Source organism: Ictalurus furcatus, chromosome 1 (assembly GCF_023375685.1).
Source record: "Ictalurus furcatus strain D&B chromosome 1, Billie_1.0, whole genome shotgun sequence".
Classification (NCBI taxonomy): domain Eukaryota; kingdom Metazoa; phylum Chordata; class Actinopteri; order Siluriformes; family Ictaluridae; genus Ictalurus; species Ictalurus furcatus.
Window position 1 is genome coordinate 24,042,057 of NC_071255.1, and position 19,818 is coordinate 24,061,874.

At 40.2% G+C, this 19,818-nt stretch overlaps 1 protein-coding gene across 1 annotated transcript in view; it reads right to left on the reverse strand.

The window, feature by feature from the left end:
* The window catches only part of osbpl10b (oxysterol binding protein-like 10b), a 64,245-nt gene that overhangs the window by 38,596 nt on the left and 5,831 nt on the right, over positions 1-19,818 (reverse strand). Inside the window, exons 4-5 of the mRNA XM_053633330.1 lie at positions 18,231-18,461; positions 4,900-5,119 (exon numbers count right to left, since the gene is read on the reverse strand). Coding sequence (XP_053489305.1) covers positions 4,900-5,119; positions 18,231-18,461 — 451 coding nt within the window. The remainder of the gene's footprint in view (positions 1-4,899; positions 5,120-18,230; positions 18,462-19,818) is intronic.

Here is a 19,818-nt window from a genome sequence, read left to right on the forward strand (position 1 = left end):
GTTCTGTCCTCCACAGAAAAGGGTTCCGGGTCCAGTTCATAGCTCGACCCCCCCCCCTTTCAGAACTGTGCTTACAACAGTAGTAAGCACCATGCAGAGCCCGATGATAGCCCAGGAAGTAGATCTCTCTTAAATGAAGGGGCCATAGGACATGTACCTCTTTCTCTGAGGTAGGGAGGTTTCACAGCTTTTATTTCCAGGACCACAGAAAAGACGGGATATGTGGCCAATTTTATATCTGCGTCACCTGAACCGTATTCTTTGGACATACAGGTTCAGGATGTTGAGGCTTAAACTTATCGTTCCACAGACTCAGTTTGAGGATTGGTTTGTGATGATAGATCTAAAAAAGACACATATTCCATTGCCTAGACAGAGGAAGTTCCTGATGTTCGCGTTTGGAGGCAACACGTATCAATATTGATTCTTCCTTTCACTAGCTTTATCCCTTTGCACCTTCACAAAGTGCACGGATACCACGCTAGCTCCTTTGTGACTCCAGGGAATCTATATGCTTAACTACCTGGACGGTTAATTCTAGCGTGGTCCTGTAAGTTGGTGATTCAACATCGAAATGTTGTTCTCGCCAGTGTGAGGTGCTTGGGGCTCAGGTTGAACCTCAGGGAAAGTTGCTTCTCCAGTCAAGAGCGACTTTTCTAGGGGTTATGTGGGTTTCGAATACGATGAGGGCGTGTCTATCCCCAACACACGTAGGGCAATTCTATCAACATTGAGCAAGATAAAGTTAGGTCTAAGTTAGGTTCAGTCTCTATGGAGACAGTTGGGCTTACGGTAGCAGCAGCCAACATCACACCGTTGGGACCATTGCACATGAGACCGTTCAGTGGTGTCTGAAAGTTGGGGTTCATCATGGTATGTCTGCTGCTGGTAGCTCCAGATTGGCCAGCTCGAATTTATTTCTTGGAGATAATAAGTCTGCTGGATGGCACTCGCTGGGAGATTCCCGTTCGCAGCGATCTATTGTGTCAAGCCAGAGGGTTGATTTGTCACCCTCGGCTGGAACTATGAGTCTGACCTATGAGGGGCACCAGCTCATAGATTCCGGTCTGTCAACCGAGGTTGTAGAGACCATGTTAAACGCTAAAGCACCATCCATGAGAAAATTGTATGCATTCAAGTGGTAACATTCTTATTGTGGTGTGAGGAACACCAGTGAGACCCAGTAAACTGCGCAATAGCTACAGTCCTGGAGTACTTACAGGAACGTTTCTCAGTAGGGTTGGCTCTTTCTACAATTAGGGTCTACGTGGCTGCCATTTTGGCCAGCCATGCCCTTATTGATGGAGCCTCCTCATCCTCAAACTTCAAGGTTTATGCATGGTGTCAGATGGCTGAGGCCCATCTGCAGACCACACATACCTTCCAGAGATCTTCTGTGGTCCGGGAAGGTCTGTTGGGTGCCCCATTTAAGCCCTTAGAGTCAGCTTCAGAGAAGCTTATGAACCTAAAGGTAGCTCTTATGGCAGCCCCTGACATCTCTGTTGCCCCTTTCTGCTTTGAGTTTACCCCTGGATTAGCCAAGGCCTCCCTATATTCCTAAGTGCCTAAGTCTGCTGCGCAGCCACTAGTGTTGCAGGCTTTCTCCCCTCCTCCATTCCTTACACTGGAACAAGGAAGTGCACCTACTGTGTCCAGTTAAGGGTCCTTGTAATTACGTACACATTGCTGGTTTGCTTGGCGTCAAAGCAGCGCATCTCTATTTGAATAGTGGAAGCAATCTCTATTGCTTATAAGGCGCGCAGTCTCACTACACCTTTAAGCATAGGGGCTCATTCCACTAGGGGGGTCACCTACTCAAAGGCTTTATCTAAGGGGTACCCTTACAGGATGTGTGTTGCTGCAGGGTGGTCTACACCACACACATTCATTCGGTATTACAGTCTGGCCTTATTGGCCAGCTCGTTTATGGTTCTCAGAGATAATATTTCTGCTGGACGGCACTCCTTGGGAGATTCCCGTTCACAGGGATCTACTGCCTCAAGCCAGACGGTTGATTTATCACCCTCTGGCTTACACATCAACCCTGTTCCCTGAGAAGGGAACGAGACATTGCATGAGCATAACGCTATGGGAAGCACCCTAGGGTACGGCCAGGATCTGAAGTTTGTGTAACATCACGTACCATACCAAGTAGGGGCGAGCCGAAATGTGTGCAGGCAAACCACACATGCTAACATTTAAACACGCAATCACGACTTTTAAACAAACTCAGAAAAGATGGCTACCTATGAAACTAAATTCAACACTATATATGTTGAAAATACAATTTCCCCACGGATGCTTCCAAGCAATGCTGTGCTGCCTGCATTGGGACCAGGTACTATTATTTTCCCAGAAGAGCAATGACTGACTTAGATGATCATTTTAATTTGATAAACTGAATATTCTGTTTGTGTAACTGGTGTCATTTAGTATGTTAATGTCATCATGCTGTTCAGCTTGCTATGTAATAAGTGTACAAAGTGTACAACAATATATAGTGGTAACCTGAAACATTAGCTACATAAAGGGTGCTGGAGTTTTCTTTTCTTAATTCTAAAGACAAACTGCCATAACTAGTTCTACTACAATATGGCCACAACTCAGACGTTAGTTCCATATCTCTCGTTGCCAAGCCAGCACATCTCAGCATTATGCTGAGCCTTAGATTTGTAAAATCACTTAGTTGTCCTTAGCCAAAATGTAGTGTAAAGGAAAGAAATGCTGTGCAACTTTCCTCATTTTCACTCGCATTTATAACGGTCTGTCACAACATGAGGGTTCACAACGAACTCGGCGGGAGGATATGCAAGTGAATATAACGTTAATGGTCAAAATCTGGAACTGACGTTAGCCTAGCCTACTTCATGGGCGTGCAAATATCAAAAGTTAATTGACGTTCTTAAGAACAAACCAAGCCATGGTATGATGCCTTCTATACTAAGCTAAGGTTACCTACTATTTAGGTATCTAGTTACTTACTGTCTGAAAAAAAGCTTGTATGTTCTGCTGCACTTTTCTACACTTGGCTGCTGTCTCCATTTCTTACAGACTGAGCTGCTATAATATATCAACGAACTTGCGTTGAGTATGGGCGCAACCAAGTGTACAGTTGGAGGGGGACACACACCTATTTTCCTTACAAATGGAAATATATTAAAAAGGAATAGACATAAATAAATAGAATAGATGAAGAAAGACAGATCCGTTGGCAGGGTTCATTAAAGGAGGACATATAGAAAATATTTTTTTCTGTATATTGGGGGGGACAGATTGTATCTCCTCAACATTGGGGGGACACGCCCCCCCCCAAAGAATGCGTGGTTACGCCCATGGCGTTGCGTGACTATAAAACGGCGCCTGTAAACCACGTCATCATGTCTCTATTATCTGAAGCGAAGATGCGATTCACAGGCATGCCCCAATATGACAAAGCTACGCAACGTCTCGTTCCTTTCTCAGGGAACAGGGTTACATAACCCAGACGTTTTATGCTGCTCAGGTGGAAACTCAAAGTGAAAGAGCTGCATATATTGCTTGTTGCATATTTGTTTGTTTTTGAGTTGTCTATGGACCTAAATAAAGTTATTGTTATTGAAATGTTATTGAAATCCATGTTTTTTAGAATAAATTATTCACTTTTGCAATGGCTCTTTAAAAAAATGCATTAACCAAAAATGAAAAAATGGTTCTTTGGTGAAAAAAGGTTCCTGACCCCTGCCTTAAGTCATAAGGCAATGATTAGATGGTCAGGTGGGCCCAGATGGGATCGGTATAAATGGTAAGCATGAATTCAATCTAGACGTACTACGCAGCACTGATTCTGACAGCTCTTCCATGCCAGTCCCGTTGCATTATGGGATAGAGACACTAGACACTGTATCCACAGTGTCCAGTGATTTTATACCGCAGAATCTCGGCGGAAGCGGTACTTCTCGGCTACTGTTTCATGAATACTGAGAATACTACTCCTCTTACTCCTCCTCTGACATACTGTTTTTGCCTACTGTGTAGTAGGGTAGTAGGGATATTCAGATGCAGCCAAAGTCTTCAGGAAGCTAGATCTCCAGGAACAGGGTCGGAGACCACTGCGCAACATTTTTTTTTTACATTTCTTTGTAAACACACACGGAGTCATCTCTCCCACTCATGATGAACTTGTGTTAACAGATCTGGTGTTATGCATATAATTGCAATTCGAATGTGTTTCTTTAAATTATCTTTGTGTATCTTTTCCTGGTACACCATGGTGTTCTTTTGTCAAAGGCATACATAATAAACTATGCATCAAAACTTTTAGAAGCCATTTTGCTAAAAAGTGTTAATTTACCCTATGTATAGAGACTTTTGGGATGCCGTGTATTTGTATTTTACTTAAGTTTTTCTTTCACCTAATACTTTTGATTGCTACTTTCTACATCACTACATTTATCTCATAAAGCGACTTTTTAGAATCAGACAGCATCAAGCAGTTGATTTAAGTTCCTAACAAATCTAAACAATAAGAATAAGAACTAATACCATCACTTAAATGTATCTGCTGCACAGTTTGTGTTTAGTATAAGGAAGTTTGTATTGTGGTCTGCAACTAAATGATATAAACTAAGTGATTGTGGAACATCAAAGTGTGGAGAACTCTAAATCTGGACTGGAGTTGTGGGTGAAATCTGCTTTGTGTTAGATAGCCAGACCCTTGAGTAAAGACTCTTAGGTAGGAGTTGTTGAATAGTAAGCAGGAGATGAGGAGGTGGTGGATGAGGAAACTTTGTCACTATTGGTAAAAGAGAATGCTTTAAACATGGTCTTTTTCTCAAACTTCAGTTATTTCATAACAACACTTAAGAGTTTTAAGGGATTAAAAAACAATCAGATCCAATTAGTTCTCACAGTGTAACTTACCTGTGTTCAGTCCTGTTGTGTGTGTGGTGATGTTGCGGGCTGCCTGGGTGACATTGTGCTGAAGGATACTTAGGCATTCTCCTAGACAGCTTAGTGTGGCTGCAGATGTAGCCTTGAGCAGCAGCAGGTCTGGATCGAGTGAGGAAAGAGGCCCACGGCTTGGCAGAGACTCAATGGAGTGCAGAAGGTTCTTCTGCTGGCCCTCGGCCTGAGACATGACCTGTGTAGCAAACAATACTTTTAGAAAACTAATCTAAATAGTCTGGGACAGAGCCATGTTTAAAAGCTATGCTCAAATGTTCAAAGTTTAAGCTGTAATTTTAAAGTAATCTCACACCAATTATTTTTCAAAGAACCCTATATGTTAGAGTAGGGATTGTAAATTGGGGCACATTAGTTTCCTACACATGAACCAATACAGCTTCTGCAGCAGATCGTCTGAACCAATCACATGAATTTGTGCAAATGATTTACCCAAAAGAAAAACGCTTTCACACACTTTCATAGATTTTTCATAGATTTTCACAGACTTTCATAGATTTTAAAAAGCCATGGCTTTTTAAAAAAAATTAATTCTGAAAACCTTAAAAATATTTAAAGATGATCTGATGGAGAAGTATGTATTTATTCCCTGCTCTTCAAGTAAAACAGATTAGTTCACATACACACACATATATACAAACAGGTCGCTGTCCAGACTCTAGTCAAAAACTGAATGTCTTTTCCAACTTGAGAATTATATATCGTCACAAAGAATTGTTCTTTTCACAGAATCTGAGCTAGTATCACTGACTATAATTATGTCAGCATGACTTGACCATTGTATGTAGTTTGGCCTCCTCCTCTGTTTTGCAGAAAGCCAGTGTTTGACACATTGTTCAGGATCAAACTGTTCAAGCGATGGGCCCTCTGTGCTGATCCTGATCAAGTCTTCCAAGATTATATTGCGTACTTTTGATTTTATCCTGTTTTGAGCTAAAAAGTCACGTTCACACTGAGCAGCCAAAATTGGTACTGTAGGACAAGCAATATCTCAACTACATGCATTCTGCTCAAAGCACATGCTGTGTCATTGTCATATGTTTTGGACAAATCCAGTCAATTTTTCATCATTAGTAATATCTGAGAGGCAAATTTAGTGAAAGGCACTTCACATGCAATCATATAGGCGGTGTTGAATTTTATTTTTAGCTTCTTCTATTCGGTCTCATCATGTAGTTCACACACATGAGACACTGCTTGTGCTAACGGTGTTTTTTGTGGAGCACTTTACGATTACATTGTCACAAGCTTTCTATGCTTTTGAATATCGGCCTGTTTTCTCACGGTCTCTTTCTTGAAATGGTTCGGTCCGGTAATGTAATCCGTTTTCCCCGCTATTTCTCTGCCCGCTTTGGAACAAAAGTCATAAAACATTTTCTGTGTGCAATGCTCATACCTGAGCCATGCAAACTCTTGGATACAAGAAGTCTTAAAATGCCTTTCCGCACTTTTACTTGGGCATTCACTGATTGACACGGAAAGACTCTGTTCTGCATCTGTCTCATGCTGGCACAACCGAAGCCTGCTTTTTTATTAGGAGGTGTGCCATCAGCATTGGTGCTCGACAGAGATGAGGATTGTTTGAAAAAGTTTGATATTTTTCATTTTGACATGTCTTTCTGAAGCGGAAAGCTGGTCCACTCTTTCCCCGTGCATATTTTACCGCTCTGAATTTAGTGGAACTGTTCTGAAACCTTCATGTGCAGCACCTCATTTTATTATGTCAACACAACAAATTATGTGACAGGCTACTCCTCAAAGAACACCAATTCAAATCAATACATTTAATTTCTTTGGCTTTAAATGAAAAAAAATTGTAATCCTGATAGTACTCCCATTTTGTTACAAAATGTACCTGTAATCTGATTACATAGTTTTTTGACGTAACTGTAACAGATTACAGTTACCAGTTTTTTGTATCTTGATTATATAATGCCATTACATGTATTCCACAGGTACTCCCCAAGCCTGCTTTTGGACACATGTGTTTTGTTATGGTTTGTGTCTTGTGTCTGCCCCTGTCTTGTTATTGGTTGTCTCTCTCACATGTCATCATTATTCACAGTTCATCTGCCTCATCATGGTGGTCTATGGGAAGGCAGACTTTAAATTCAATTTAGAAATTTTTTTGTGGAGGGCCAGCCTGACGGACGAACTGCAAGGCCGTTCACCACCTGCTATGAGAAGGCCAACAGGGTGGCCTCCACAGCCCAGGTCCAGCCAGAGGCCGACGTAGCGACCTCAAGCCCAGAGCTCCAGCCTGAGACCCACAAGGTGGTCTCCCCTGCAGAGCTCCAGCCAGAAGTCAACATGGCGACCTCATCTCCAGAGCCCAAGTGTAAGACTGATGAAGTGGTCTATCCAGCCAAGATTTTGACAGAGGTCAATGAGGTGACCTCCCAGGTTCAGTTCCAGTTAGAGGTTGATGGCACAGCGTACCCAGTCCTGTTCATGCCAGAGGCTGACAAGATGGCCTACCAAGTCCTGTTCAAGCCTGAGGCTGACAAGACGACCCACCAAGACATGTTCCAGTCAGAGGCCGACCAGATGGCCTACCAAGTCCTGTTCACAGCTGAGGCCAACAAGATGGTCTCCCCAGTCCTGTTCCCACCTGAGGCCGACAAGACGGCCCACTAAGATATGTTCCAGCCAGAGGCAGACGAGACAGCCCACCAAGCCATGTTCCAGTCAGAGGCCGACGAGACAACCCACCAAGCCATGTTCCAGTCAGAGGCCGATGAGACAGCCCACCAAGCCATGTTCGAATCAGAGGCCCACGAGACAGCCCACCAAGCCATGTTCCAGTCAGAGGCTGACGAAACAGCCAACCAAGCTCTGCTCGCACCTGAGAATGACGACATGGTCAACCAAGCTCTGCTCACGCCTGAGGCTGACGGCACGGTCAACCAAGCTCTGCTCATCCCTGACCCCTGTCGCTGACTCACCACCTATGTTCCACCTGTATGCCCCATTACTAAGGCAATGCCTGCCTCATGATTATGAGTTCTATGTAGACATTTTTCCCAGAGGGCCAGGACCACTGGGGGGGAGTGTTTTTTAGGGGGGACTCGGATTTCCCCTCGCACCAAGTGCAGAAGTGAGAAGAGTGCTCAATAGCCCACAGTGCAACAGCCCGCGCGTCTGGTTATCTTCTGGTTTACTTTTGGACACGCGTGTTTTGTTATGGTTTATATCTTGTCTCTGTTCCTGTCTTGTTATTGGTTGTCTCCCTCACATGTCATCATTATTCACAGCTGTTTATGTTTTACCTTTGATTTCGTTGATATTTAAACCCTATGTGTCTTTGTTCTGGGCGAAGTTCTGTGCGTTTCTGTGTTTTGCCAACAGAGCCATACAAAGTCTATAATCTTTGTCTGCATCTCCCGCTGTTTTGATGCTGTTATCATCCTCGTTTCTTGGTTTCTCATCTCAGCCCTGTTTATGCCTGCTTGTAGATCACCTGACCCTGTGCCTGCTTTTTGATTATATTTTTGCCTATCGATTTTGATTTGTCTGCCTGTATCTTAAATAAAAGCTTGAACTGCACTTGCATCCATCTCCACCCACGTTACATGACAATATGAAGCATATAACATATTCATAATTACTTCACATGGCCTTATTTACAGCCATGAACTAATCACTAAAGGTTATGCATTAAAGGATAATTGTTGCCACCATTTCAGTAATGTTATTTGCTTATACAGACCTTTGTAAAGAAAGATTGTTAAGTAGATGGACATTTACAAATTTAGTTGAATATATTAGCGCATTGCAATCATCAGGACCTTTTACATGAATCAAAATCTCAACTAACTCCAGTCATTAGTGCAGTACACCTCACATACAACAATACAAGCTTATTAGAATGCAGTAGCTGGATATACTAAATGACCTTTTCAAAGACAAAACCTCATGTTCAGCAAACTACAGTATGAGTGCTTGTATCCTTACACAATGGTTTCCAGTGTTTTTCTAACCTGAGAACACTTATTGTACATTATTATAACATATTTCCTGAATTACAGGAAAAGTGCAACATATTAATCCAATCTGAGGAGGTTGTATTATACACCATGCCTCTGTAGTTGTATGAGAAACACTTATAATCCAACCAGAGTGAATCTAATCTGGATTAAAGTCAATCCCCATATTGTCACAGTAACAAAGGCTCAGTTCAGCATGTGGAGCATCTTTCAGTTACATATGAGTCAGGGGGAATAAATGACAGTGCATCATGTCCTATATGTGATCATAATGCAGACCCGCTCACATCAGCACAGCAGAGGATTTTATCGAGGCGCCGTTCTGTAATGTGGGTGGTGTGATTTTGACAGAAGTTGGCTTGTGCACTTGTCATCTATTTTAAAGCTTGTCACACTTTGAGTAATGATGTCCGATTATTTGATGTGTGGTGGATATGAAGCTGCTTTATTACAAATGGGACAGGCAGCTGAAGAAGATCGCAAGGTGACTCATTACTGTGGACTGCTCAAAGAGAAAAGAACTCACACAAACACACCCACACATCAGCTCCCTCTGTATTTCTCTGTCACTTTCTCTTATGAACTCACACAAATACACCATAATCATCTCTCTGGCACTTTTTCTTTCTCTCTTCTCACTGTTCTTAGCTTTTAACAAAGCCAGAATTAATTTTAGCAACAGAAATATTTGAGACCACTCCTATAAACATCCACTATTGACACACATTATATCTTAACAGCATGATGTAACAGTCCCAGAGTGCCCTTTTAAACTCACTATAAATAACAATAAATTAATTGAGTTATTCATCTTCAGTATCTTTATCCTGGTCAGGGTGGCAGTGGATCCAAGCCTATTCCAGGAACACTAAGCGTGGCCTAACACCGTTCCCACCCCATCCCTGCATGTCCCAAAACCATCCTCAACCCATCAATGCATCTACCAATTCCGTTCCTATCCCATCCCAACCCTGCATGCCTCAACACATTGTTCATCATGTCCCCACTTGCCCCAACACCATCCCCATCCCATCCTTGCATGCCACCACACCATCCTCATCCTGTCCCTGCATGCCCCAACTCAGCCATCATTCTGTTCCTGTGTGCCCCAACACCATACTCATGCCATCCCTGCATTCCCTAACACCATCTTCACCCACTTTTTCTTCCCCAACCATCATCACATTCCCCCAACACCATCAACCCCATCTCCACATTCTTTAAATAAGTATACAAATATATAAATGGTTTTACATTACAGTGAAAAATGTAAGTATTTGTCCATACGTTTGCTATTAATATAATTTTTTTGGTATTTACAATACCCTCAGAAGCCACTGGAACACCAAGGCATATTCTTTTATTTTTGGGTTTGAGATCAAAAGATGACAGAACAGAATTTCAGCTTTCATTTCCTAAATATTTACATAAAGATGTGTTAAACAATGTAGAACATGGTACTTTTTGTTTTAACCCACACATGATCAAAAATATTGGAACACATGACTTACATTTGTTTCTTGTTGCCCAGAGGTGCCCTGCTAGACTGACTGTTTAAAAAATGAATAGCCCTGAATGTCTACTCTTTGTTTGAGCCCTGGCAGTGAAGACTGAAGACTGGTAGTGGTGGCTCAGTGGTTATGGGTCTGGGTTACTGATCAGAAGGTCAGGGATTCAAGCCCCAGCCCTGCCATGCTGCCAATCTGAAATTGTAATCTATTGTTTCATATCCATCTTTTGATCTCAAAGTCAAATGTATTCAGCGTATAGCAAAATAAAAGTATTGGCCTTGCCCTTCCAATACTTTCAGAGGGAACTGTATTTAGCAGATATAAAATCCATTGTATATAAAAGCTCCCTCTTTCTTCAGCACTAATTCTAACCTAAGCAACACACCATATGTAAATTTGTTTTCAGGTTGTGGCTTTGAAGGTATGACTCAAGATCAAATCAGATATCCATCTCCACCAATACTTACTGACTATACTTGAATCTACCCAAGTACCCCATTAAAACACAGACAACCACAGGCTCTGCTATAAAGCACTTTTAGCTTGAAACCATTTGGATATTTATGTCACTTTTTCTTGAAGTATAATAACGAGTATAGATTTTGCTGCCCTTGGTGTGACTAGAATTTCATAATTCATCTCTCATTAAAAATTGATACACTTTAATATTCTCGTTTGTCTCTGTGATCCAATTCTTTTTTTGTCTGAGGCTTCAGAAGTTATGACCACAGCTACAGAAAGCATAATCTATTCCAAGTGCATGTTGCATGTTTGTAACTAAAAGCCATTCTCCTCTGCTGTGTTTGGGAAAATGTGCCTGTATTCTGAGCTTAGCTGAGCTCGGTCTGCAACCAGCAAAATTGCTTATGCGGTGTTATTATTCTGCTTTTACCAGCTTTATGGACACATAGGAGGACAAAATGTAGAAAGAGTACACAGAAAACCACTCTGTTTCATTCCAACAAGCTCTCCCCCTTTCCCTTTATCTCAATGTGCTCTTTCTCTCAATCCAATTTTTTTCACTCCCTCTATGCTCTAAATCTCTCTTTGAAAAATCCATGGCAGTGGCTGTAATAAGACACCTTTAGTGTGATGATCAGGGTCTCTTTCTTTCTCTCTCTCTCTCTCTCTTTCTCTCACATACAGTACACACACACACAGGTAAGAGGATTGTTCTCTATTACATCTCTTTCTATGGCACTGGCACAGAATGCTTTTATAACCTGCATATTTGTTCAGCAAAAAATGTTTGCGTATGAGGAGTCTCAGTTAAAATCATGCATGTGACTTGATAAGGTAGTGCAGAAAAAAATAAGAAATGTACCAGAACTACAAAATATATAGTATACATTACAACAAAGTGAGTGCATTTTAAGCGCTGGAGAAGAAAATAACTGCATGTCACGTCTAACACTCTGTCCCCACCCATTTACTGTTCTGAAATTAATCATTACGATGAATGCAGCTGGAAAAGGTCAAGTCTAATGGGAAATAAGGACCTGTTATATCTCCAGCAGCAATGCGATGAGCATTTAGTCTCTTTTACTCAGATTCATTTGATCTTTGACCCTGGCTGCCAAATGTAACTCTTTCTGGTGGCTCAGGAAGCCTCTTATCAGTCTATAAAAATGCTGCAATGTGAATATGGCACACATTGTGCAGTAATTGCCTAATTGCATCCTAACAATTGCCTGCTTCACTGACATTAAAACAGTCAGTGCTTTTCAGGCTGAGAGACAGCAACCTACGCACAATGTTCAAACACTTTCAAACATAAATAACATAGTGCAGTTACTGACTACATAGTGTATAACATATTTACACTGCATTTTGAGCATTTGGAATTATACCGTTTTATTATGCATTTCTGTTATTTTAAGACATTGGGCCTTATAAAGTTAGGTTAAGGCAGTGGAGAATCCAATTTTTATCTTCAGGGAAGAGAAATGAAAATACTTCAAATAAAATCATTGCTTGATCTGTACAATTAAACTAACAAGTATAACAAGCTCTTCCACTTTGAGTGGATGACAGCTAGTAGCAGAAGCAGTGGTGGTATTCAGAATTTTTCATTTATTTTATTTTTAAAGCACAATCTAGGCTACCCTTGACAAATCTTGCCATATTAATAGCATTAAATGGAATTAAAATAAAATACCTTTGTGACAGTTCCACTGAAAATGATTAAAATAACATGTTAGTGAGTAGGGGAGGGTGGGTGCGAAATGGCATCTTACCTTAAAACAATAGCTACTTTTTTATATCCTTTATATCCTCCTACAGTATGTTAGAATTCAACCAGAAATGAGAATGATGCATGATTCCTATGGGTTAATCAAGCCATCTGATATTCAATAAAATGTGTAAACAAAGTAAGGGATGCATGTGTTTGATGGTCAGGGAGATTAAATATGAAGGCATCAGAATGATGACTTATTTGGCCTTTTATGAGCATCAGTATAGCACAGTTACTGTGCACAAATATACAAATACAATATATAATCAACTGCACTGTATGTGTGTTTTGTTAAGAAGCATTTGCAACTGCTTTAAACTATTTAAAAGGGGATCAAACTTGAAATCCAGCCAACTATGCCACTTGGTCAAGTAAGATACAACTTTTTCAACTTTATATTTTATGAACTTTGGTATATACAATTTATAATATTTTGGTGTAAATCGTCTTAGATATTTTCAGTGGTGCATAAGCATGTTTTCCCCAAAAACTGTTGGTTAGAAACTTATAGTTCAAATGGCTTTCTGGGCCACATGAACAAGTGGGCACTCTGAACTGTCAGTTATTCCTGAGGTCAAAGGCTACTCACCTCCTAGTTGCTGGAGATAGGTACAAGGTGTTTTAGTTTTCCTTTCTTCACACTTCACACCTTTTGCAGCTACATTCATTTCAATGTTCAATTTCAGAGTAAAGATTTTTTGGGGGAAAAACACATTTCTTACATTGAGGCTGTGAACCATGTATAGGAATAATAAAATCCCAGAACCAACTTAACCAAGTTCCACCGGTATAGAACAAGAACAGTGTGGAAAAAAGGAACCTTGGTCTATGTAATTAGGTGGCATGTGCATGGCCATAAATGTAATTCACTTGTGTTTATTGACTGACAGCAACATCATGATCATTTCTGAAGTGTAAAGAACCACATTGCCAAAGCCACAGGAACTGAAGGCTACAAATCAGAGCAACCTGACAGAGCATCACCATAAAACAAACTGAGCATGTGGTGATATCTGTGAGTCGTTAACTTTAGGCAGTCATCATCTGACTGATTTATTGCAATGACTTATGTTTATGTTTATTTTCTATATATTTTTGCTTCCCTGAACTGATAGTGACAGTCTATGAAAGGGCTCAATAAAAATGTTAAAGCTGCCATTTTCCACTTTATTCAGGACAATTCTGTTAGCAGCGGTTCAAAGTATGGTCCAGGCACCCCCCAGGATCTGTGAAACATAGCCAAGTAGTCTGTGATTTTTTATTTAAGTCACAACGCACATTAACAAAGTTATTACATTTAGATGTCCAAGCACCAAAGTCAACTCAGATCTAATGTGTTCTATTTTTGGAAAGCTCCAAAAAAAACTTTTTTGACAAATTTAATTCATGAACTAAATCCATACTGAGGGGGTCCATAGAATTTATTTTACAGTTAAAGGGGTCCCTGGGTACAAAAGGTTTGTAAGGCACATATATGATATAAGGCAAGAGAGGGAGAATGGAGAAAGAAGGATGAGTGATACAATGAGTAACTTTTTTTCTAGACTTGTTTCATAAGGTGTTGGACTACAAATGGCCAGAATAGATTCATTGGCATATACCATATTCTACCAGTCTCTGGAAATGTACTGGAGAGATAAATACCATTCTTCCAAAAGGTATTCCCTCAGTTGATGTTTTAATGATGATGGTGTTGGAGAGTGCTGTCTAACACACTAATCCAAAATCTCCCATATGTGTTCAATTGGGTTTAGATATCTTGACTGTGAAGACCATAGCATATGATTTACATTATTTTCATCCTCATCAAGCTATTAACTGAGCCTTTGTTCCCTGTGCATGGGGTTATTGCCATCTTGGAAGATAGCACTCCCATTAGCACAGAAATATTTCATCGTAGATCATCAGCCTGAATAATTAATGAATTGCATTCATTTCCAGTGAGCCTTCTTTCTAAGGGGTCAACTGGACTAAAACCATGCCATCAAAATGTTACCATATTAGTGCTACTAGTTTTCCTTTAATCTGTCACTCATCTGTATGCTTTCAACCATCCAATTAATGATTCATGAGTTTGATTTTTTAAACATTTTTGTCCAGTTACAAATTACATTCTTCTGCATCAGCACAAATTTCATTTGTTGACAAAACAGCACATAAATCAACCTGCATATTTTTACCCAAAGCAAACAGGCACAATGACGGTACTATTCTGGCTGGACAATTATAATTTATTATTGTCAATGACTTATGTCAAAAAACGTAAACTAGAAATTGTATGAACAGGCTTTTCAAATTAAAGGAAAACCAACATAAGGTGGCCTAGTCAAGTGTTGATAAGATCTATTGCTAGCATAGCTTAGTGTGGTGAAGTATTTATCTAACACCCAACAGAGATTTTCAGAAAAGGCTGCTGAATCAGTTCCTCTGGAGTGAACATTTTGGGCTTTGGTTGGTTTAAGTGATTTTCATTCTGACTGCCTTTAGCCTAAAATGTTGACAGAATTATTTAATTATATAACTCTCTGTTCCATTTGGTTAAAACTCTAGGTTTTTGACAGAGATTAAAAGGTTCTGAAAAAAAGTGTATGAATGTCAGCACTTTTGTGCATGTTGTACAAATTGCTCTGGGAGCTCTGTTGAGCCTGTGGAAAATTGAATCTAGCTGAATGAAATGGGTTTAAAAATACTATGATTTTTAAACAATAAAGTAAAGGTTAGTGTGCTTCCTTTATTTCATATACGTTGAACGTTGCTGTTTGTTTCAAGTTCAGTCAGAAGGCAAGTCAATATAAAGTGCATTGGGAAGATTGAGATTATTTACAGACTCCTTAAGGCTAATTCACACACCAACTTCTTCTGAAGCATTTTAGTCATCTATCTACCAAAATGTGATGTCCTGCTCAATCTTTTTGTGCTAAGTGTCTATTAAAATCACTATGATGTTATGAATATGAAAGGTCAAAGTGTTGGTACAGTAATGACACTCATTACACCAACATGGGGAAGCACATTAAACACAAGTCAGAAAATAGTCATAGACAGAGACCAAAAAGCTAAAAAAAAATGTGTAAACCAGAATAAAAGAAACAAACATGCTTAAAATAAAACTCAGAATTGCACACTACAGTGCACACACAAAAAATTAATGAGAAAGTAGACTGGGCTGGTGGTTTGTAATCCGACACGGCAGGGCAGTGGAAACTCCACTAGGACGAGATGGAATGAGATGTGACAGATTGTCCCTGCCCCAATGTTCCACTGACATTATTGTACACATGAGCATTAGTTTATGTGATAAAATATCATGTGTCTTGTTGCTCTTTTTTTGTTGTTAATGGTAGAGACATGGTGTGGTTTGGACAGAAGTTGACTTTAAGCTAACTACTTATAAACAGATATTTTGTCAGGCACTAGACTGTATCAAACACTTCCATGCTACACGTGACAGAACTGTTCCTCATTATTTTGTCAACTGTTTTTACATTTTTGTTCTTTCAGTGCTGATAACTTGTTCAAAGCACAAAGGTTGATAAATACTAAAATATGGGGAGCCATCTGAAAAACTGGACAATAGAGAGGGAAGATAGTGGACAATAGAGGGGATTTAGGTTAGGTGTCATTACTGGGTCAAAACATGCATTTAAGGGGTTAATTTTAGGTGAGTAAAAACTTTTCATAAAGCAGTGAGTTGCACTGAGCTCCTAAGGTCAAAACTGTCTTGACAAACAAGTTACTTATAAATCTGAACTCTATATAGACATCTGAAATATGGTAATATAAAACTACATTTATCATAATGGAACAGGCATAAATTTCAATCTGTGTGTATTGTACTCCACAGTTCCCTTATTATTTATGTAAAACCAACTCATTGACATATATGAATGATATGTGATCAATACATTGAATTATACAGTATATATTATATTGAATTCATTTATGCCTGTTGGAATACAGTTCTTGGGTACAGTAAGTTGCTTTGCATTTTTATTTAGCTGAGCTGGAGAGCTGAAAATAATCCCAACCACATTAGCATAGTGACCAATCATGCTCCTTAATGTGAATTCAAAATGAAGCAATTTAGCCATCCTTATGATTGATCATATACACTCACTGCCCACTTTAATAAGAACACCTGCACCTCTCTTCATACATGCAATGATCCAAACAGCCAATGATATGGCAGTAGCACAATGCATATAATATTGTACACAATGCATAAAAACAATGTTCACATCAAACAGTGTTTAGAGTGGGGAAAATTTATCTCAGTGACTTTGATCATGGCATGGCTGTTGGTGTCAGACACGCTGGTTTGATTATGATTATAAACTGCTGATCCCTGGTATTTTCATTCACAACAGTCTCTAGCATTTATACTGAATGGTGCGAAAAAAAACATTTAGTGAGCAGCAGTTCTGTGGGTGGAAACACCATGTTGATGAGAGAGAGGTCAGAAGAGAATGGCCAGACTGGTTTGAGCTGACAGGAAGGATACAGTACCTCAAATAACCCGTCTTCACAACCGGGGTGAGCAGAAAAGCAACTCAGAATGCTTTGTGGGAAGACGTGCAGAGAAACTGGCAGAGAAACTGGACGGTTAAAGATTAGATAAACATTGCCTTGTCTGTATCTATATGACATTGCGTATTGTGCTGATGCCACATGATTGGCTGATTGGATAACTGCATGAATGAGCAGATTCCTATTAAAGTGGCTGGTGAGTATATGTTTGTAATTGGCTTTTTTCAAATAAGTTGCCAAACTAAAATTCATGAAATATGTAAAAAAAAAAAAAAAAAAAACTGATAACAAAATCAAATTTGTCAATGTAATATACACTATAAATTAATATAGCCTCAGTTAAGCATATAAGTGTACATTCACCATGGCCTGAAGTCCTTGTCTTATAAAATGAAACACTAACAGTGAAGTATTGCTGCAACAACATCAAAACAATGCGATGACACCTGCTTTCTGCTGAACAGCCACTACTGGTTGCTGACGCATCAGTTGCAGGCCGGCCAAGACTGAAGAGTTCCATAGGGAACATGGATAATGCACAACGCGCAGTGAAAACTGCATTAACGTGAATCTTAAGAAAGAGCTAAAAAGGAACACTTAAGCCCTTCAACATGCAATCCATAACAAAACCAATATGTCAAAAGTCTGTGGAGACATTTCTAACCCTCAGGTTCTGTTCAGTAGTGTGCTATTGAACCAGCCGATCTCGTTTGAGTTTATAAAAAAAGACAATATATTTTTGCCTCTGTTATATAAAATTATTTCAAAGACATGGGGATCCTCCTGATGACAGATGTGTATAAAAAGGGCATGAGTTCATATAAGAGATGGAGGAAATGTGAAAGGACAAAAACTTTTATGTCAAACTCTCATGAACTTAAATTTTAATTATATTTTGACATCAACAGCTAACTAAAAATGTAACCATTGACATAAAAAAAATTTACATGTAAAAAAAAAAGAAAAAAAGAAAAAAAGAAACTTTTTGGGTTATATATCTAGCCTGGCATTGCAGATTACAGACCCTACCTCTCTGACGTGGTTCAGACGGGCAGGATTGTGGCTGCAGGCCCGGTGCCCACTCGTGGGTGATTTGTGGTGAGTGATGGTGATGATGGAGCTTGGGGTCCCGTGCCCATGCGGGAGGTTTTGCCTCTGGGTGGCAGTGGAGGAGCAAGATGGAGCGGGATGAGGGAGTAGGGAGCAGCTGCGGGTCCGGCTGCCCGTGGAGGAGGAGGAGGCCGAGGATAAAGAGCAGCCCTGAAAAAGATAGCAGCAGCAGCAGCAGGAGTGAGCCGAACCACGTCTCCTGTCAGAGATGCGCAAATGGCCCAGACAGCCACCCTGCTGCCCTGTGACACACGAGGGCATCTTCTGCCCACGACTGCAGCCTCACCCGCAAAGAGGGAGGAAGGGAACGAGGGAGGGAGGGAGGGAGGGAGGGAAGGAGGAAGAGTGCAAAGGGGTGGAGGGAGTAGTATGGAGAGGGAGGGAACAGATGAACTTGGAATATGAGAAGAGAGAGAGAACAGAGAGAATGTGCTGGAATGTATTACATTCCCCAGGGAGCATTGAGGAAAGAATAGATGGCACTGTTCCATCTCTGAAACCTCTTCAGCATGCAATGGGAACAGAATTCTGATCCGTCTGCAGACAACCGACAAACATGCAATGTAAACAATGACGTTGTTTTTTACCTTATTTATCTCATCCCCCAATTCCACATCATAAATACAAACACACCAAATCAATATATTAGTCTGCTTAGATGACAGTAACTCTTCTAGGCTTATTCTGAACAAACAACCTGCAGAGATTTACCTCTGCGTTCTTGCAGAAATAATCAGGAGGCTGCTCTATAAAGACCTCCCTCTAAAAGTTCATCTATAGCTAAACCGGTTAGGATGCTTAAAGGATTGCACTATAAACTACAAAATGAGCATGAATAAAGATTCACTAAAAAGCCCAGGCAGTTTCTTAGAGGCAGCGTGGCTGCTCTAATAAGACCTGACAGAGCAAAACCGCCTCAGTCTAATAGGCAGTGCATTACAGGATCAGGCTTATATTTCAGCAGTGAATAGGACACACTCTCACACACACACAGGGCCTTGAATACCACCCCACAGAGCTTCTATAATCTAACACCTCATACACCTCAGCAGGGCTATGTACACACCTTGTGTATCGTGTGTGTAGGAAATAATGTGCTTGCATGTGGGTATATAATATTTTGTCAATCTGCATGAAAAGGTTTTGTGATGGATTCCTTTGTAATCTCATGAGCGGATTGACAAATTAGATTCTGTATTTACTATGATCCTGTCTGTATTAGGACACTAAAAAAGCTTTAGATTTATACGCAGGATGATATACATGGCCAATAAATGTAAACAATGACAGTAAATGCACATTCAGAAACCGTGTCTTTTGAGGCCTTGCTGATTTATAATGTGTAACTAAATAATCAGGCAAAATGAGAGAGACTGATTAATGTTTAACTCTAGAGGTTAAAAAATAAAATCGGTGTTTGTTGAGCCAAATGTGTTTAGCACTCCTGACAGATTATGCACTGCTGTCTTATCTTTTTTTTCTCCCTTAAAGCATCAGCTTAATATTG